The following is a 21,847-nucleotide window of genomic DNA, read 5'->3' as shown; positions in this document are numbered from 1 at the left end:
ACGCTCTACCCTCTTGGTATGCACAGTTTCCATGTGAGGGAACGAGCACTACAACATAAATCGTATTTAGAAGGGAATCATTTAGCATGGTAGCAGCATTTACTGATTTGTACTTATTCCAGTGTAACCGTTTACAGGAGATGCTAATCAATGAAAATTTGACACCTGCTGTAATAATAGCTCCAAATCAGTCATTCCTCATCATGTCAATTTTCTCCAATATGCTCTGTGATAAACAGACACGGTAACGGGGATGAGAAGCTTTTTGGCATACATTTGGCTTCTCAGGCGCACATCCAATCTATTATTAACTTAGTCATATTTCATTTAACTTCATAGTCAACCACAAACATGGTAATGCCCTCATTAAATGTTCATATCTGAGATGATAATGCTGACTGGCTGATGTCATTTCATAATCTTTCTGTGCAGCCATTACGGTTCAATAATCTCGATTATTTGACGCTATTTATTTAACAATAACAATGTATTGAATAATGACTTTAAAGATTGTCAAAAATAATATAAAATAGTGTGCAAATACTGATAACAGTGCAAATGTTTGCAATATAAAAAATAAATGAGAAATGTAAACATCTAAGTTTAGTAAACTTTGCAGTGTTGCTCTGTGGTGCAGCTACGACACCGTAGCAAAGTTTACACACTGTGTCTACTTGATCCACGTCTGACTCCGCGAACCCATAATGTTTCCACACCACTGAAGTTTTTTTTACCTCTTTTCAACCAACGGCAGTCACTCTCCTCTCCAAATAACTCCTGCTTAGCTTTCCGAGCTTCCCTCGGGTCCTCTTAATTGTTGTGACGCGTGTTCGAAACGCAGAGAGGTGCGCTCGATTTGTTACACGGAGCAGCGTGAGAGTAAAGCACGAGGGAGGTGCTAATAATCGGCTCAGTCATTTTTAATGATCGTTGAAAGCCCAGATCGTAATTTAGATCAAAATTCGATTAATTGAGCAGCCCTAGTTCTACTCTTGGTTAAAGGTTGTGTAGTCCATATCTGAGATGATAAGGATGATAAGACGACAGGATTTTAATGAATAAATCCAAAAACGTTCAGAGTCTTTGAGCGAAATTATGTTGAATGTACTGGAGTAGTGTTTTAATGACATTTTTGGCTGTTCATTGTTTTGAACAAAGCCGACTGATGTAAGTCACGTTTGATGTCCACATTCCTTTTTTAAAAATTATATATTAGAGACTGGTGATCTGACATGCTTCCATAGTAGGCAGATTGTCAGATTTTCAAATGAATAATACAGATTACCTTTTACTTTGAAGGCTCAGCTGCTGCTAATCAACAAACTCTGTCCCATCATGTTTTCTTACCTGCAGGCTAGCTGTGCCACTGTTGTTGTGCTCTATGATGTCATTCAGATCTAGTCATTGTCACATCCTGTAGATAGGTTCCATTGTCTTGGACGGCAGTTGGCGATGGTAGTCCCTGTTCTGCTATCCAAGCTCTGTGGGCGTAGCAACACATGAAGAAGTCCTCCACTTGGTGGTGGTTGTAGCTGGAGTGGCCCACCATTTTGCCAGATATCTCTCAGAGAGGATTAACCCAGGGGATAAGTGATTTACTGGAGAGGTAGCTGAATGATTCCAAGGACATAATACAAGATGGCTACGAGTTTGCTTTTTAGCAGCTTTTAAATGATGAAAAATAAATACAACATCTCATAAACAAGTATCGAGGCTGTTCAAACCTTGGCTGCAAAATGATTTGTAAACAGAAGAAAGAAATTAAAGATTCGTATCAGTTTAAAGCATGATTAGAGATGTGTGCTCGACATTTATTCTTGAGATAAGGTGATGCATTCTTTTTTAAATTGAGGCAAATGTGGTTTAAATTTTGCAGGGAGAACTGTAGTTAGATGATTATTCTACCAAAAGAAAAACAACTGTGATGTGATCGTTTGGTAAGATTATCTTCCCCTGTTTAAAAAAAGAAGCATGAATCCAGAGTTTAAAAAGTGTGTAGAGTAAATATCCTTCAGTCAGCGTTTGAGCAAGGCACTGAATGGCTCCTTGAACAGACGTCGGAGGCCACTTTAGGGGTCTGAGCTTACGAAACGCTCCTCTGTGTGTATCTGCTACAGAAATCAGCTAACCATCACCAGGCTATTTATCTCCATCAGCTCTCAGCCAATTGGTCCAACATATCAATTTACCCTAGCTTGAAGGTCAATTATTTTGAGTGTGTGCCTGATTGCATGGTTCTCTGTGTGTCACGGGCTTGTCTGCTTCCTGGATCAAAACAATTGATTCTGCCCAGTCTTTTTTTTTTTTAATGCTGCTGAAATACACTCACAGACCGGACCTTCAGAAGATGAAATGCTGTCTGTTCTATAGTCACATCATTATTCAAGCTAGTTACTGGTTTGCTTCATTTTTCACTTTCATACTTTCTCACAACTGTTGAGTGAGCAAACTAAAAGCCTTTCAGTGGACTTCGAGTGCTCTCTGAGGGGTGAACAAAAAGATAAGCAATTCTGAATTTCACAGAAGAGAAAGAAAAGATGAAATGCGTAGTCTCCACTCACATCAATAAAGCCATTATTGCTTATGTTCAGTGCATTAGACGCCTTTGAAGTTGTTCTTCATTTTGGCCATAAATTAGCCAAAAACATTTTTGCAGTTGCTGATAAATGGTATTGACAATATTACTGATATTTGAAAGGTGACATTTTCAAATTTTAGCCACTGTACATAAATGAACACCTTTTTTATTTTCAGCCCAAATAGCAGTGCTGATGTGATGGACCATTTAGAGTTGCGTGACTGGGTTTGCAGGAGTCAGTTTTTGAGGGCCTCTAGAGTAATACAGTGATTTGTCTTGGTTGATAACTACATGCACCGTTTGACCAGCCAGGGACCAGAATCAGATGACTTACAGTGTTCTTGGCCTTGACCGGTGACCCACCAGTCAGCCTCCCATATGACCAGTTATTAGCTGGTCCAAACAGTGGAGCAGGCACACACAGTTAACATGGAAGTCAGTGAAACACAAGGTTTGCTAGAGTAAACTGCAGAGGAACCGAAACGTTTGTAGCAATAAAACTAGTCAGATGTTTAAACGTGAACATTTTAAAGAAACTAACAAAGGAAAAGTGGCTAAAGCTAAAGCTGTCCACAGCTACAAGCCAGTGGGAGCCTCGGTATGAGCAAAGGAACAAAACAGTTCTGAATTATCTAATCAAAAGACAACGCTTTTATAAAGTTATAAACATATTGGAAAATGCTATTTCCCTGACATTTATTATGTTGCACCTGCTTTTGTTTGTTAAGGTGAAATATTTTAGGTAAAGGTGGGAATAAAATTGGCAGAGCACTTTGTTTACAGACATTTAACTTACTGCAGTTTATGGGAAAAGTTCTTTATTATAAAAATAATATTTTTCTTTCAAGTAAAGTTTATTTTTCTTTGTATATGCTGTTAGTTATAGTTGCAGTTTGTAGAAAGACATCAGAATCCACATAAACAGTGTGAGCAGATCACACTTAAGAGAAAAATGAAAAACTGGAATGAGGCAAGCTCTCTATTAGAGCTGAACAACAGTTTAGAAGGAATGTCAGAGGTCAGGGAAAAGTATTAAACAGTTATAAATGTTAGCTGTTTAATTGTTAGCAATTACCTGAAAGCTAGATTAGCTACCTGTTATCATTAACCTAGCAAATACAGGATTGCCGTTGGATAAAAGATTATTGCAGGCTGCATGCGTACATAAGGAGGCTTAGGTAACTGCTGCAGTGGCTGTCTGGCCTAGATTTTGTCCCAAAACATTTTCTTCCTATGAATTTGATAACAATACAACAAATCAGTGATTATTTGTTATGTTTTCTATTCATCCAGTTATTAATAATAATGACCGAAATTCAAAGAAACATATACGACTTTAACAATGATCTCTCTGAGGATGTGATCTGTGGTGAATATCCTTTTGTCAGAGCGTTTAATTACCTCCCAGGACAGATATACAGAGACTGGATGTCTGCGTGGAGGTGAGATCATGATGGAGCGAATAATAGGTGTCCTGAAAATGAAAAGAAGAAACTGAGCTGAGCCGCTGAGTGATGGACGAACGAGAATTTGAAGAGACAAGGGCCCAAAGTGGTCTGCTGAGAGACAGCGAGAGAAAACAGGCTTTTCACATGGGATGAGAACGAGCAAAGGCTTGGCTCAGCAAGGAGACGAGGGGAGCTTTGGCTCCTCTCCGAGTCTCCATGGTGGCTGCTGTTGGGCTTCCTTTCTCAGCAGACAGTCGTCGCTCATTTTTTCCTCTTTTTTTCTGCTGTTGAACTGCTTCTGGTCCAGCAGACTTAGCAACAGACCCCCTACAAAACATCTAAATAGTTTAACTGACTGCATGAAAGTGGCCCTGCTTTAAATGAGCAGAAGTCACAGAATGTCTACAATCTAATTCTCCCTCATTGATAAAGTGAACTTTGATTCTTGTGGTTTCAAAGCACAAATTGAATTATTTCCCAATCAGTTACTCAGACCTCTCTTAGAAGCCCCTCAGGTTCACATATAACATCATGCTGAAATGTCTGCAGTGTGTAGTAAAAGGATGATCTAATGGATCCTCATGCATTTTTTCCATGTAGGTATTAGGTTAATGCAGCTTTAAAACTAACTGAATAAGAAATTGTTCTTTTTTTGTACTTGCATGCATGTTTGAGGATAGAAAGAAAGTTTCAGAGTGAAAAAAAAGTCCCTAAAATAGCCCTCGCCTCCCATCATTTCCACACGTCAGGTTTTCTAGGCTATCACTAAGAAAACAAAACTCGATCTCCGGATCTAAGTGTCATTATAAATCAGGAACTTCACCTCCCTGGAGCACGTTTCTGTTTTTCATTTCTGCGTCATTTCAAAATTCTTAAATCGACTGATTAAAAACGACAGTTTAAGATTACTTCAACTCATTTGTTATTTTGTGTTGCATAATAAAGACAATAAAGCCAAGAAAAGTAAAAACTTTCCAAAGCAAACCTTCCCAGTTATGTCAGCGTTAGCTAAAATTCTTTGCTGTAAGGCTGTCAGATTTGGGGCATTGACATGTGTATTCATGTTATAAGCAAAAATTTACATAAAAATATTTCATAGTGGCTCCCAAAACTTGATCTTTATATTTTAAATGGAGGGTAAAAAAAACTGCTAAAGCGGGTCCCTCCATGTGTTTACCTTTGATAGACGAGTGTGCAGAATTATATAAGAAAAAAGGGATCCAGGCACACCCGAGGTAGAGCAGTGTGTCACTCTGCATACATAAAACTGGAAAAGTGGTACCCAGGTGTGACAGCAGTGAAGTACTGCACACTAACGTGATTTGTTTCAGGACAGAGGACAGATTTGGTCCTGAGAGTGTTTATGTCCTCGGCACCTGGGTCTCTTCGCTGTGCAGATTTGTGTTAGCAGGGTGATAAATGTGTGGGATTGCATTTTTTGTGCATGTCACATGAAAACTGCAAATCTCCAGTGACTTTAGTTTGGAATTGCAAAAAAAATGGGGCAAAATGTGCTTTACTGCATTCAACTTTTTATCTCTTGTGAGATAGTTTACTTTTACTCCCTTTGACTTTTTTCTGTGTAAGGAAGAGTCTGCCATTGTACATGTTTTATATCGAAAATGCATCACAGACTGTATATAAAAGATTGATGTAGCTTTTTGACCTGAAAAATTAAACCAAGGATGAGTTCCCTTCTTCCCAGGAGACCTACTGCTTACTGCCTGAGTCGGTTACTTCAGGGAACCGACTGAGTTGACTGTGGAAGGTTTTTGAGTACAGTGAACTCATTGCTATGTTCAAGAAACCATTTTGAGACAATCTGAGCTTTGTGACATGGCTTGTATCCTGTAGCCATCAGATGATGGGTACACTGTGGTCTTAAAGAGAGATACATGGATGGGTGATATAGCTTTATTTAGCCTTGCAACTTGCAGGCAGCATCACTTATTAGTGCAAGTAAATGAAGGGCATTTTCATCCTTCTTTTCCAATGAGCTGTTCTTATTAGTGACACACTTGTTAATTTGAAGAGAGACTATTGAAAAGAGGCTTCAGCAGCAGCAGTATTACAGCGCGACAGCCGTGACTAAGGCTGCCACAAACTAGTCACCAATTATTTATGCGATTAGTCGACTAATCGAATCATGCATCTATTTGAGGTAAAACGTACAGCTTATTGCACCAGCATGCATCTGCTCTTATATAACTATCATTACCTTACAGCAGGGGTCCCAATCCCAGTCCACGAGGGCCGGTGTCCCTGAAGGTTTTAGATCTCACCCTGGGTCAACACACCTGAATCACATGATTAGTTCATTACTAGGCCTCTGGTGAACTTCAAGACACATTGAGAAGGTAATTTATCAATTTAAATCAGCTGTGATGGATCAAGGACACATCTAAAACCTGCAGGGACACCGGCCCTTGTGGACTGGGATTGGGGACCCCTGCCTTACAGCTTTAAGTGTTTCAAGTATGTGCTAACTAAAAATAAAGACAAGATGATAGTTTTTTAAACTTTTAATGAAATTTGCAGATTGTCTCAGTAAAGTCTAATAAACTCGTCCATCTGTTCCTTGCTATCTAGAATATAACAGGATATTGGCGTAAATTCTCGACCATCTCACACTTCTGTTTAATCAGTTTTCTGTGTGGCGTTTATTAGCTGTTTGAAAACTATAACTCAGCCAAATTGATTTACTCAGGAACAAATAAAACTAATTTAAAAAAAAATAAGAGTAATATTAAAACTAAGTAGCTGTCACCATTGTTGGAATCTGGAATTGACTTGGCCGCGCTATGAATTCTGGGATAGGTTGGGCCACGAAGGATACACCCGACCCGTCCTTCAAATCAGGGGAAATGAAGAACGCATTTGTCGGCTGCAGTCTTCAAATTTGGACAACCTTCGTCGCATCGCTATAACGTAATCGGCCTACAAACGCGGCCTCCGGAGGATGAGGCCCCTGAATTTGAACACAGCTACGATACCAGAGACTGCTTCTTCTTCTTCTGTGGTGTTTAATGGCAGCTGGCATCCTTGTACATGCAGTGCTGCCACCTTCTGTTTCAGCCCGTTATTACACCCTTAAATCCTACTACTTATTCCTGTGTCTTTTGGGATCTCACAAAGCTTCAAACGTGCGTCGACTATTAAATTAGTCGTTGCACTTCCTGTTGTATGAAGTACAACCAGTGACTGACAGAGTGGTTTGGTTATATTTGTGTTGCAAACCGCCAGCTTCCTTTTTACTATAGGTGCTAAAACGTCACCCGTAGCTCAGCGGTCTCCAACTTTTTTTGCGCCACGGACCGGTTTATGCCCGACAATATTTTCATGGACCGGCCTTTAAGGTGTCGCGAAAAAATACAACAAAATAAAACTAGTACCGCTACTGAAAAATAGAAGATTTATTCATAACACACGTGAAAAGACCCAGGAAAACCGAGTTAACAATAAAAACGATAACAAAATAACGCTGAAAACCGATAAAAACCCTGAAAACCACACATTTCACACCTGAGCCTCAACCCTCGCGGCCCGGTACCAAACGACTCACGGACCGGTACTGGTCCGAGGCCCGGGGGTTGGGGACCGCTGCCGTAGCTGACATACAGCTCTCGCTATATGCCCAGGCTTATCTTGTTGTTGTATGCATCAGGGAACATTAATGCATGGTGTTGCTATACCAACAATAGAAAGAGATGATAATTTTGTGTCATATAAAAATTGATTATTGTGGAAGATGTGATATGGCATAGCAGTGTCTGGGTTTTTACTCAAGGAAAGCAATGTATTACACCTTATGTGTGTGGTTTTTTTTTTTAAATAAAGCAGTATGTTACTTGATTACTCACCGGAGAAAGTAATTTGTTACAAAACTTGTTACATTACTTACTCGTTTCTCTGTGAAATGACCTGAAATGCATGGTCACGTGATTACCATTGAACAATATAAACCTGAGGCTACATCCCCACACACCAACACAACCCCTTGCTTCTGTCACTATCACTGCTCCTCAAGATCCATATCGCTCTACCAATTTCCTTCTGCTGCACACAAACTGAAATCAGCTGGTTGTAGTTGAAGTGCGTAGGAAGATATTGAATTTTTTTCTTTCTATCTGCATTTGGTAACACAAGTAACAACATTTTGTATCTTTTATGTAATTACTGAGTTTAGTCTCCAAAAGTTGATTCTGTTCATCTGGATGTAGCGTTTTTTGGGAGAAACGTTTTGTCACTCATCCAAGTGACTTCTTCAGTCTCAGCTGACTGCAGGTTTCCCCAACCTTATAAACAGTACATTTGCATAATGACTGAAACCAGCCCACTGAAGGAACAATGGGCTGGGAGGTCAGTTCCTTAATCTTAATTATGCAAATTCTCATGACCAATGATCAACAACCACTGACCAAAACCCACTGATCAAAGACCACTGATCAATGGCCATAAGTACCATTCACAGAGAGTTGGGGAATGGCCAAACGCTACGTTCAGATGAACAGAATCAACTTTTGGAATTTCAATCATCCATATTTACCTGGATGATTGGGCATCAAGATACTGAGTTAAGTACAGTAAAAAACTTACTGAACAGGTCTAATGTGATTACAGTAACGAGTTACTTTGTAACTTTGCAACACATTACACCCAATACTGCTGGTCAGAAACAACACTCAAGTCAGCTGTGACATTTAATCACTGCTCATTTGGTACTAAGGGGCCAAGGAAATAATCCCCATGTACCATTACACCACCACAAACCTACACTGTTATAGCAAAGCAGGGTGGATCTATGCTTTCATGTCATTCCACATACTGACCCTACAGTAAAACAGGGTAAAACAAACTCCCAGTGACTGAATTATAATTTTATTTGAGTTATTCATTTGACTGGTAGATTATTTTTGCCAGTTAAAAAAAATGGTTTTAAAATCCTACATGAGTTTGAGCACATGAAGAATGCTGTTCCTGAGTCATATTTCCCCAAACAGCTGTCTTTTTTTAAAAATGTCACGAACTGTGAAGAGACAAATATTAATCCCTCAACCTCCTGCCACTCATCACCCTCTCATGTTTTCATCTCCTCGATAGCAACGCCTTCACACGTTGAAGCGGCCGCGCCAGATGCCACTGGTTTAACCATTCAGAATTTCAACCTTCAGCCTACATTCCTGATATAGGCCACTTTAATGCTCAGCGCCCTACTTTCAGTGTTTATGTGTCTGGGTGCGTGTGCGAATTTGAGTGTCTGGTCGCCCCTTTTTGTTCAGAACTGCAAACACTGGTGGAGAGTGAGAGCAAATGAAAGAAAAGAGTGTGCCAGTGGAAACGTTTGCCTTTTTTTTAAACTTTCCCACTTGCTGTTGGGCGGTGAAAGAGACAGAAAGAGGATGGGAGAAATGAGACAAAGACCTGCAGTGACACAGAACGGGGAGCGATGATTGGCAGGAATCGAGAGGAAGGTGAATGTCAGCAACGTGGACAAAGATGGATGGAGAGTGATGGAGAAGAGTATAGAGCTGTGAGAAAGAGAGAAAGAGAGTTTAAATTAAGAGAAGAAAGAAAGAGGGCAGCTGGAGCGAGGGAAACTTTCCCTGTTGGTCAGCAACTTGGTTTGCCAGCTCAGCAAACAAAATTTGACGGCTGATGATTGATCAAAGCAAAAAAAATCTGCTTTTTTATTTGTCTTTTTTCATGTGGATGCTTTTACTCTATAGGATTCTCTTTTGTGTTTATGATATAAGAAAAATCCACCAAATTGCTTGTTCTGATGGCATGAGTACAAGCTTCTGTGTCTCTAACTTTGCTGGCAGCTGAGTCTGTTGGCAAAAGCTTTTTACTCTTGCAGTGCCGCAAACTCCATTTATAAATATGCATCGCTGTTGGCTGACCTTTTTCACATGATATTTTAATGTTTTCTTTAAGTCAAAACATTGAGAAGACGTGATTTACTTCTAACTAGCTGTGTGTAAAGGTGTCAGTATAACCCAGACTACACCTTGTAGTCTTCTAAAGGAAATAAAAAAAGCAGTAGGGATTGAAAATGATGCTGACAGAAAACAGTTCAGTGGATATATAGACAGTGTACTGTAAACTTAGCAGTATTTCTTGAACATCATTGTCAGAAGGGGTGTTTTTATTTGCCTCGCTATCAGCAGGCTTGGGAGGTTTTATGTATTGTGGAGGTGTTTCACAAGTTTTTTGCAGGCCAGCCTTTGTAGACACTAAAGTGTGCATACAAGCTAGTAGCACATGCAGCTGCACTGGAGTAGGAATATGATGAAGTTTCATAGTGCCTAACAATGTCAGCATCAGGTGCATACAGCTAGAGGACGCTTGAAGTACTCTGGTTTGTACTTTGCATGATTATGTTGTTTTTTGTTCAAGTGCTGGCAGTTTGTTTGGTACTAATGCAAAAGTTGAGTAGGTGGAAAAAGATGAGGACGGGCTGTAGATATTAGAGTTGGTGCATGCCAAACTTAAAAAATGTAAGTTTGCCAGCATTTTCTCTGATAATGTTTGTTCCAGAAAACTTTTACCATGCCAGGATATTTATCACCATTATCTCCGGGGAAGAAGGTTATTGTTATTCCTTTAGCCCACATTCAAGTCCATTTAAAGCTCTTATTTGGCTGCTGGCTCCCTTTAGATGATCCCACTTTGCTTTAGTGATGTTGAGGTCCGAGCTCTGGGAAGGCCAATCCATGACTGATTGTGTTCCATTGGATGTGTTTCTAACCAGGTATGCTTTCTAGTACTGTGGCAAGGTGTTTGGGATCATTGTCATGTTGAAGCCAATCAGATGCTTTGCAAATGGTATTCCATTAAAATCTGATGGTACTTTTCTGTGTTCATAATTCCATCCAGTTTGACGAGATCTCAACACCATTGACTGAAATGCAGCCCGGAGCAATGACAAAGCCTCCACCGTGTTTTACAGAAGGCTGTAGACATTTGCTGTTGTACCTCTCTCCAATTTAGAAACCAGTACTGATCCATTACAAACCCACTGATCTCTGATCTCTGCTTGCAAAATTCAGAAACTCAAATTTTTTACTTCAGGTCTCTTTTTTTGGTCGTTTATGTAACCTTCTTCCAAAGTGGTCACAAAGGCTTTTCAGTAAAACCTCACCGGTATTATGTAGCTGCAATAAACCTTTGCTGGCAGCCTCAATCTGAAGTCACCGCGTGGTGACATTGCATTGTGCTGAAGGACGAAGAGATGGAGTCGGTGTGACAGAGCAGGATGAGGAAAAGAAGGGGGGAAGGGAGCAGGAATGACAGCAAGGATTGACAGAAACCCAACGTGACACACTGGACTGAGTGGGCCCGCTAACGGTAAACAAGTGAGCTGCCATCGCGCTGCATGATTAGGAATGTGTATAAAACAAGGTTGGATTCATTTAGTTGAAGCAATTATGTGACACAACCTGATTAGACAATGAACCTGTTCGGAGCAACAACCAAACAGCTGTTCTCTGATAGCTGCTGGGTGGAAGCAGAGTAGAGGCAAATGAAAGGCAAGCTTACCACCTTCCCTCACTTCTTACTCTTCATGCAAATCTGTCTGTTTCTCTCCATCTTTCTCTTTCTATGGTGACAGATGCTGCCTCCTGTGCAGTTTAGCAGTTATCACACGCTCTAAAACACAATGAACACACTGACTCGGAGAGGCACAGATAAAGAAAGATGGATGATAGTAGAGCGTCGGGAAGCTGTATATAAAAAGTGTGTGCGTGTAAGTGAGATCAGATTAAATGTAAAAGTGAGTTACATGAGACGTAATGTCCATTTTTACTGATGCACAAGGTCGTCATGTGACTGCTGTTTTTGGCAGCTTGTATTCCTGAAGATCATTTAGATTCGTTTACTACTGGCTGCTGAGCACTATGTGATGTTTCAGCAGTATTCAGCCACAGCGGTCTTTATGCCTACAGTGATAAATATATTATCTTTAATTGCTCCCACAGTGCGTAATTAAAGGCTCCAAATACCAGGTTTTTGATCATTTTGGACAAATATAGTAGCAGACAACTACTTGCTGATATAGAGCAGAGCAGCGGCGTGCTTAATGGAGAATGAAGGGCTCTCTAAGTGTGTTGTAATCAGAGTGTCTCTGTTATATGCTGTGGTAGCTGTTGTTGCTGCGTGAACAGTCAGGCCTTTGCATATTTATAAAATGACAGCTTGCACTCCAAAGTGTTAAGATGAGATTTTGCTCCAGTGAAGAAGAAAAAAACTCAGTCTTTGATTACAAAGACCTCCAACTAAGTGAACAGCCATTGGTTTGGGAATCTTCCCCAAAAATAAAAAAAAAATAAAAAACCCAAAGCAAAACAAAAAACAGTACTTACCAGCTTTTGAATTTACTCTTTTGTCATAGCAAGCATGGAAGACCTGTCACCACACTGATGTCCTAAATGTGTTCTGTGCTTATTTGATTCATTATTCAACTGATTAACGTTTGACATTGAGCTTGATGACTCTTTTACAGCTGTACTAATCTACATATTTGCATCAACAATGGAAAAACGACTGCATGAAATATGAAAGACATTTCCAGAAATGACAAGCCAACAGAGAATTAATTATCAGCCCAATGCAGTGAGCAGTGGAGAGCAAAAGAAAAAAGAGCCAAAGGCTTCCACATATAAAGAAATCTGAGACACATTTTTTAGCTAATCAACATTTCAGACTTGTATTAATAGACAGCAATATTCTTTGCCATGTCTTTGCATGACGCTGCTGTAAATCACAGAATTACATGGGGTCATTTTCTGTGTGTGTGCAGATCATTAATCGAGTGTTTTAGTGCTGGGAACTCTGTGTTAGAGCTCGTCTGATTTATCATGCCAGTATCAGTTGATATTAGCCATTTTCTGATCGATCAATATCAAGATTTATAACAAAGGCAAATATAAAAGGTAAAAAAGAAATTTCGGAAACACCCTTCAGCCAAGTCTGGAAAAAAATATATCAGTATCTATATCGGAATATGGAATTTAAAAGTACCAAGTGTTGTATCGGTCTAATCCGATAATGCCCTATAGTATAATATAGGGCTCTAATCAATCAGTCAGCAGAACTATCAGTGGGAAAAATGACTTGGTCTTATACAGTTTTTGAGAACTGGGCCAGGTTCATTTCAGGCAAAATAAAAAGCTATGATTATAATCAGAATTTTAATTTTTTTGATGCACTGAGAAATGTATTTGCTGTCATGCAGACACACTTTTTCCAACAATTGTGCATTTCATGAAAAGCTTTTTGGGCCAGTGAAAATCATATGAACGTGGTGGTTAACAAACCCGACTCTACTGTCGATATTATAAGTTTTACATTCTTGACGTACATCAAGGCTTTAACGTCATTCCTATTTTTCAGTTATGGATTATTGGTTTAACAAAACAGCTAAAGCAGCTTGATTCACTAAATGATTATTGATCCAGGAGGGCAATAAAAGTAAAGCAATCGTTGCATACAGAAGTCATCTTTGTGCTAAATATGGTATCTGTCTTTGTGTCATGGAAAATAACTACTCTGCATAGCTACTAGTCATCTCTTTTATGGAGAAACTCAATACTTTCCCTTAAAAATACAAGAGACAATTAAAGACTCACAAAAACAAATATACTTTGCAGGCATATCCGGACATGTCAGACCAATGATAATAACATGGGACAAGCTGTGGCACAGTAATCTACATATCAAGCAGGACAGGATTAAGGCTAAGGTCATAATGTACAAAATTACAAAACAGAGACTTTGGGCTTGTGTGTATGTGTTTATATTGTCATTTTAAATTCCTAACTCTGCCCTTTTTTAGGTAACACACTTCACTAACTTGAGTCCTATCCTGTAGTTGCATTTGGGATCAGGTTGTTTCTACATAGAATATTCCAGTTCTGTTTATAAGCCTCTCAAAATAGCCTCATGGTGCCTCTTTTATAAATACCATAGTACGCTTAAGACTCACAAACACCATTTCCTCTGTCATTTCAGTCAGTGTGGATTTGATAGCAGTGAAGTGAAAATACCCCAGATGAAGTAGCATCTAGTCCAAGTGCTCACATCCTGTATTTGCATCAGTGCATGTGTTATTGTGCCAGATGCTAAAGGCATTAAATCCCCAGTGAAGCAGTCAAAGTCTTTGGCAAAGCCACAGTCCAGAAACAGGCTTGATATACCCGCTGGACATCTAAGAGATGGGGGTGGGTTGGGGAGCTTAGTCTTTACTACTTCTCTATTATTTTTTGCTTTTGTAAGATAGCAGCAAAATTAGCATTCTTCTGATGTTCATAAAAATTCCTGGACCTGCATTAAAGTTGACTAAAGTGTGTTCACATCGATCTATGAAGACCTAATCATTTTCACGATTCACGCAAAAATACATTCTTTTTAAAAATGTGAACATCACCTGTGTGTTGGTTGTCTTTTTCTCCCTTATTGTCTGTATTTTTTACAATACTTTTGGAACTATCTGCAGCATCCTGAACTTCTGGTCGAGCAGAGCCAGTGTCTCACTGTTTTCTTGTTTTTAAATACGTTGCTAGAAACTTAATGATCAACGATCCCGTTATTTTCTTTCTAAAATTACTCCTCACATACTGAATGTGTATATTAAAGATATTTTCCTATATATTGATAACAAGAATAATCGACCTTACTGATTAATGCCAGTGTTATTATTTCCCGATCAATTGGAATCTGTATTTTTAACAGCTGATAAATTCAAAATAAAGACCTTTCAGATTTTCAAATGAACAAATATCGGCACCGATATTGGTCTTAAAATTCTGTATTGATCAAACTCCAGTACTTACCGGGAAATTATCCCAGTATCAGTTGAGCTCTAATTAAAACTAACCCACTTTCTTTGTCTCAAAGTGTAATTCACTGAACATATGTGGCTGATTAATCCACTCACTGCAGTCTGTTGGTGTTCTTGTCTTTAAATGTTTTAATTGCTCTGTCTTAATAATCTGCCTGCTGAATTGTATGTTTGCTTCAGTACTGCCTTAATTGTAAATTGATCGATTCTTCTGTGATAAATTATGTTCTTATTGATTAATCAGCCATTTGTGTTCTTCATTAACTGACACTTATCTTGTCAGACAAAATTTCCATGTTAATAAAAGGAAAGCAGCAGATAATTAGGAAGCTGGAGCCATAAAATTCTGGGCATCTGTCTTAGTTGTTAATAATTTTTCAGTCAATAAATGATGATTTAATGAATTAGTTGAGAAAAAACAAATTTATTTATTTAGGTAATTGTGGGCTAGTTTGGTGCCAAAATGACCAAATATTAAAAGACTCCAGCTTTTATGAGCAGTTTATGCAGTTGTCTGCTAAGCATAGGAAGTATGTAAGACATTGTGCATTGCATGATTTTACAGAATTGCATTTCAGGAGCAGCGAAGAATGGCTTGGTTTTTTTATCTACAGACTGATTGAGTGCCAAATACAAGCTGCCTGTATAGTGTCACATATAGCACGAGGACACACATGGCAGGACGGTATATGGAGCAACGAGGCGAAGCAGACATGTGTGCCTGCCCAAACCACAGACAGCCTCCGTTCAGTGAATAATTGATAATGACAACAACACTGTAGGTAGTTACGGCACCAAAATGGATTTGTATACAATTTTGTAGACTGACATCTGTTGGCTCACAGATCAGTTGACTCTAATCTGTCTACAGGATTTTCTCGCCATTAGATGATTAACATTTTTTGTTCATTTTTTTTTCCTTTTCCTCTTCAGCCAAAACTACACTGAACAAAAATATAAACGCAACACCTTTGTTACTGCTCCCATTCCCCATGGGATGGACGTAGAGACCTAAAATTCATTCCAGATGCACAATATAACCATCCCTCCCAAACAGTGGTCACAAATCAGTCCAAATGTGTGGTAGTGGGCACATCTGCTATATTGAGATAATCCATCCCACCTCACAGGTGTGCCACATCAGGATGCTGATCTGACATCATGAGTAGTGCACAGGTGTACCTCAGACTGCCCACAACAAAAGGCCACCCTGGAATGTGCAGTTTTGTCTCACAGCAAAATGCCACAGATGCCACAAGCAATGAGGGAGCGTGCAATTGGCATGCTGACAGCAGGAATGTCAACCAGATCTGTCGCCCGTGCATTGAATGTTCATTTCTCAACCATAAGCCGTCTCCACAGGCGTTTCAGAGAATATGGCAGCACATCCAACCGGCCTCACAACCGCAGACCTCGTGTAACCACACCAGCCCAGGACCTCCACATCCAGCAGGTTCACCTCCAAGATCGTCTGAGACCAGCCACCCAGACAGCTGCTGGAACAATTGGTTTGCACAACCAAACAATTTCTGCACAAACTGTCAGAAACCGTCTCAGGGACGCTCAACTGCATGCCCGTCGTCCTCATCGGGGTCTTGACCTGACTCCAGCTCGTCGCCGTAACAGACTTGTGTGGGCAAATGCTCACATTCGATGGCGTCTGGCACGTTGGAGAGGTGTGCGCTTCACGGATGAATCATGGTTCACATTGTTCAGGGCAGATGGCAGCTGAGAATGTCCCAGTTCTTGCATGGCCAGCATACTCACCGGACATGTCACCCATTGAGCATGTTCGGGATGTGCTTGACCGGCGTATACGACAGCGTGTACCAGTTCCCACGAATATCCAACAACCTCGCACAGCCATTGAAGTGGAGTGGACCAACATTCCACAGGCCACAATTGACAATCTGATAGACTCCATGCGACGATGTGTTGCACTGCATGAGGCAAATGGTGGTCACACCAGATACTGACCGGTTCTGGGTCCCCAGACCCCCAATAGCGCAAAAAACTGCACATTCCAGGGTGGCCTTTTGTTGTGGGCAGTCTGAGGTACACCTGTGCACTACTCATGATGTCAGATCAGCATCCTGATGTGGCACACCTGTGAGGTGGGATGGATTATCTCAATATAGCAGATGTGCCCACTACCACACATTTGGACTGATTTGTGACCACTGTTTGGGAGGGATGGTTATATTGTGTATCTGGAATGAATTTTAGGTCTCTACGTCCATCCCATGGGGAATGGGAGCAAAAACAAAAGTGTTGCGTTTATATTTTTGTTCAGTGTATTATATCCCAGTCCAGCATCCAGGAGGCTGGTAAACAGATGCTGCTTTCTCCGAAACACAAATGCTGAGGAGGACAAATCTGAGTGCTTCCAGAGGCTGAAGTGATGCAATAAAATCATAAAATAAATGAGTGGATGCCTCCACTGAGTGGCTGTCATTGCGAAACTGATACTGAGTGAAGGAAAGGCAGAGAGAGACACAGGCACAGTGGCAGGGGTGATAAAAAATAAGATGCTGATAAATGCAATAAACTGATACACAGATGAATGTAAAGGGAGTGGAGGAGAGATGGATGGTCAACAATGGAGGAACTGAAGGTTTGTGTGTGTGTGTGTGTGTTGGGGCTCTTTGGTGACTAATCATTTCCGTGCGCGACACAGAGAGAGACACACAGCTCCCTCGGGGCCAGCAGTTCATTTTCTGATGAGTGCACACATGCGAGCGAACACGCACACAAGGACACACACATGAACTTGCAATCTCCCCCACCCCCACCCACCCGCTTCCTTTAATAATCTGCAGACAGAATACAGTCATCGGTTTATGGGAGCATGAATTGCGCACGGGCACGCTCGCTCGCACAAAAAGTGATGTCACAAGGTCCCCTATTCCACGTTTAAATGTCAGATTGAGCACAATGCTTTCAGATAGGCACAATAACAACCTGAGCGCGCTCACTTCCTTTCAGCCTCGGTAAATGCTGCAAGCCAAACCACAAAAAAATCGCTGCTCTGTGGCACTTGAGATTCTCAGTGTGGGTAATTTTCCAAAATAACAGAAAATAGTGTAAGATGACAGCATGGATGGTAGTAATACAAAGCAGTTCTTGCTGACAGACCTGCTGTCCACTCTGAAAAATGTCCCGCTGTGTGTATGTGCAGCTGTCATCTCCACATGATCCAACATCAAATGTCTTAACTTGGTTTCTGAGCGACAGTTTGTCAGTTTACTTTGTCCCAGTGAGGAAGAAAACCCCAAACAGTTCAAGGCTGCAGACCTTCAGTGTGTATTCCAGCTGCTGCTGGTTTTGTGCCATAAATCAGGGCAAGCTGTGATTAAAAAGTCAGATTCTCACAATAATGTAAGGAAGTAAAATAGAACATGGCTGCAAGCGGCAAGTCAATGTGTGGAATTTCTCCCACTGCACCGATCTGAGCGTCGTTTGATGTTATTTGCATGTCAAAGGTCCCTATGTATGTGCTGCTGCAAAATGCAGTCTATTAACAGGTCTTGCAGATAACTAAAGTGTATGAGAATAAATGCAAAAGCCCTTCAGTTGCTCCAGATCAATCTCAGGTGACATACTAACATCTGAATGAATGAATCGTGCAGGTGAACCGTTATTTTGCCATTTCTTTAACCATGAAAGTAGCACCTTAAAAATCCTGTGGCAGTGGGATGTCTGGAGTCGTGACTGGGAGGGCCTCTGATTGAATTCCCAGACCAGTGCAAAGATCAATGCGGGGAAATTAAATAAGCTTAGCTTCTCCTTCCACCTTTGCGATGCCCGCGGGAGCAGCTTTTAGCTCCTAGTTGCTGCGGTGGAGCGACAGTAACGTGCAGTAACAAACACTGTCGCTGTAAAGGTGTGAAGGTGCCTGAAATTAAGCGACACGCTTGACCAAGTTTCATTTTCCCCTTTGAAAACATTGTTATCAGCCGCTGGTTTGTTGGCTGTCGTTTCTCACAATCGCACAATGGTGCATTAACTTATGTAAAGTGCTTAGGAAGAAATGTTGATGCACTTTCTCATTTTATTGTTACTTTATACAAATATCAACACAACAAAGTGTTTTAATATAATAATATAATTTTGATATAATGGATATAATATATATCATCAGTAGTACGCATTAACACTGGAAAAAAAACCAAAACTTGGCTGATATATCTTATTGTTTTTGTTGTTTTCTGTACTAATAAACAAATGAATAAAGAATATTTACAAAATATCCTGAACACTTGTGTTTTTTTTAAGTGTACCTCGACTTATCCATCTGTCCTTTTGTCTTTTAGCTCCTTCTCCCTCTGTCCCACAATCCATTTCTGCTCTACTGGGACTAATTACTAATTAACTTTCAGTCCCACAGCGCAAACAGAGTCGCAGAGGGCAACAGCGACATACAGTATTTAATCACTTGTTGTGCGTGTGCATAAATGCCTGCATCGGCCCTTTTATGTGTGCTCCATGCCCCTATAACAGTATCCAGTATTTCTGGAGGATTGACTTTAAAAATAAGAAGTACTCATTGTGCCTTTTTTTCTCCGTGCAGGAGGCAACACCATGACAACAGAAATGCAGGAGATCGCCATCACGGAGGATAAGCCTTTACTCACGGGTCAGGCTGACACCACCAAGGTCTGAGATGGAGCTCTTACAGATACATGAATGTTATACAAGACTAAATCTCCAATATACTATGATTTAATGTAATCTGATCAATAAAGAACATCCGCACACACACACACACACACACACACACACACACAGTGAGCATGACATGAAAGCACAAGCAAACCAAGAGAAAGAAAAAGAGGGCTGGTGTATGTGCAAGTGTGTCACTATGTGTCCTTGCTGTGCATGTGTGCATGAATGAAAGTGTTTTTGAGTCTGAACAAAGCCTACATGTGACAACATGTGTTCCAAGCACATTTGTGCATGACTTTGTGCGTCAGTGTGTACTTATATAGATGTGTGTGTGTGTGTGCGCACAGCTGCAGCACTGGCTCATATCTGCCAGGTTGACGTCAAAGCCCCGAAGGATCGGGAGCAGATCCTCTGCTCTGCTGGGCTGATGTTGCCGTGCAGATGCAGCGCTGCAGAGCAGAGCCCCCTTGTGGACAAAGAGCAAAACACAGTAGTGAAACAAAAACAACAGAGATTTTTCTGCAGTGGTTCTCCTGGTGTGAACCCCAGCTTTGGCCTTTCTCAGTCGAGTTTACACGTTCTCTAGTTGACAATGTGGGCACTCCACAGTGTGGCTTCCTCCCATGGTCCAAAGACGTGCATGTTAAGATAACTGGTAATTAACTCTAAACTAGCCATTAATGTGAGGGACTCTGCAGTTTCTAACTCGATCCAGTGATTTTTTTAATCTATTTTCCAAGCTGTGACTAGCATTGATCTCTTTTAGTAACTAATTTCCTGATTTTTAATTGTTTTTAATAATTAATTAATACTTCTTCTATCTTGATATATGCTTCAGGTAAAATGGTAAACAGCAGTTTTATCGGAACATGACCAAAAACACAAGAAATTCACAGAGAATTAGAAGTGAACAGACAAACCAGTAATGGACAAGCAAGATTCGGGACTTTATATACACCACACATGGTGACCTATGACCAGCCGTCATAGGGAGAGAGGCGGGGCATACCCTGGAGAGGTTGCCAGGCTGTCACAGGGCTAAAAGATGACAAATCAGTCTCACCGATTAATCGTGGGAGTGTGGAAGGAAGCTGGATTAACCCGGGAGAGAACCCAGGCAAGCACAAAGAGGACATGACTTCACACAGTATTCAGACCCAGGACCTTCCTGCTGTGAGGCAACAGTGCTAAACTCTTTATATACACACAAGGAGCTCGTGGGGAACAGTTAGAAACAATCAAGAAGTCAGGGTTTACAGGAGGATAGTACAAAAAGCTCCTGTGTCTTCTACATACAAGTTTTTGACCTCAGTGGGAAAATAAATGAGGTCAAAGAATTAAATCAAAATTTGTAAAAGAGGACAAAATCAGCCCAGAGAGTGTGACCGCACTTATGAAACAGTAGCTGTTGTTGACGTGGTTCTGCTGTGGACTACCGGACACACTTGGCCCTGTCGGTTCTTCATGCACCCACAGCGTCCTACCAGTCACAAAGTTAAATGAAGTGCTCGCCCTCAACTTATGTTTTCTCTTCCCGCTGAGATGATTTAACTCTTAGGCAAGACCCACAGCATCCGCGACTGAAGCCAGATTAATTAATGATAATCATAAAGTCTGGCAGTACAGCCTTCATACTTACTAAAGCTGGGCTGCCAGACAGACGGAATGGGTCTTTAACCAATGCAAAGAGAACTACATCATCATGACTTTGATCATTTTAATATAGCAGTCTGTTTGTGCATAGAGTATTTGACTTTCACAGGGCAACAACTTCAAAACATCTTGATAACAAGTAGCTTTTACTGCCGTAGTCTGCCTGTGGGCTTATTGCTTATTCTTTATAACTCTAAATATATGACATATGAGAACTGGAGTGCTTCTCAGCTTGATGATCTGCATCATGGTGTTCATTTGTGCTTGTGATTGGTCTAATTTGAGTTTCCTCTTTCCTTTTGGATTTCAGCAGCAAAAAAATGTATTGTCCATGTAACTCAGAGACCTCTGAGCAAAAATGACAGAATAAAGAGGGGTGATGCAGACAGAAGCTCTAAAGATATGGAACATATAAACTAAACTGGAAATAAAAAGCAGCAACCTGTAACAGCCTGTAATAATGTGTTTTTCACCCTACAACAACAACAACAACAACAACAATCTTTATTTATAGAGCACATTTAAAAGCCTTGGGCATACCAAAGTGCTTTACATAAAACAATAAAAAATAAAACAGTTCTCACACCCTTACCCTACAGGGTAAGGGTGTGAGATGTGGATCAACTTTTTTGTGGAAAAGGTCACATAATGGTTCAATTTGTT

At 40.5% G+C, this 21,847-nt stretch overlaps 1 protein-coding gene across 3 annotated transcripts in view; it reads left to right on the top strand.

Moving 5' to 3' along the window:
- Positions 1–21,847, top strand: part of ndrg2 (NDRG family member 2) — a 49,035-nt gene that overhangs the window by 9,213 nt on the left and 17,975 nt on the right. For all 3 annotated transcript variants that reach the window (XM_085349452.1, XM_085349454.1, XM_085349453.1), the window contains exon 2: positions 19,437–19,522. In XM_085349452.1, coding sequence (XP_085205578.1) covers positions 19,448–19,522 — 75 coding nt within the window. In that variant the 5' untranslated portion in view covers positions 19,437–19,447. The remainder of the gene's footprint in view (positions 1–19,436; positions 19,523–21,847) is intronic.

Source organism: Diplotaxodon limnothrissa, linkage group LG3, assembly GCF_057381915.1.
Source record: "Diplotaxodon limnothrissa isolate DT_005_m linkage group LG3, D_limnothrissa_male_GT1.1, whole genome shotgun sequence".
Classification (NCBI taxonomy): domain Eukaryota; kingdom Metazoa; phylum Chordata; class Actinopteri; order Cichliformes; family Cichlidae; genus Diplotaxodon; species Diplotaxodon limnothrissa.
The sequence above is the reverse complement of the archived record's forward strand: the minus strand, read 5'-3'. Positions and strand labels throughout refer to the sequence as shown.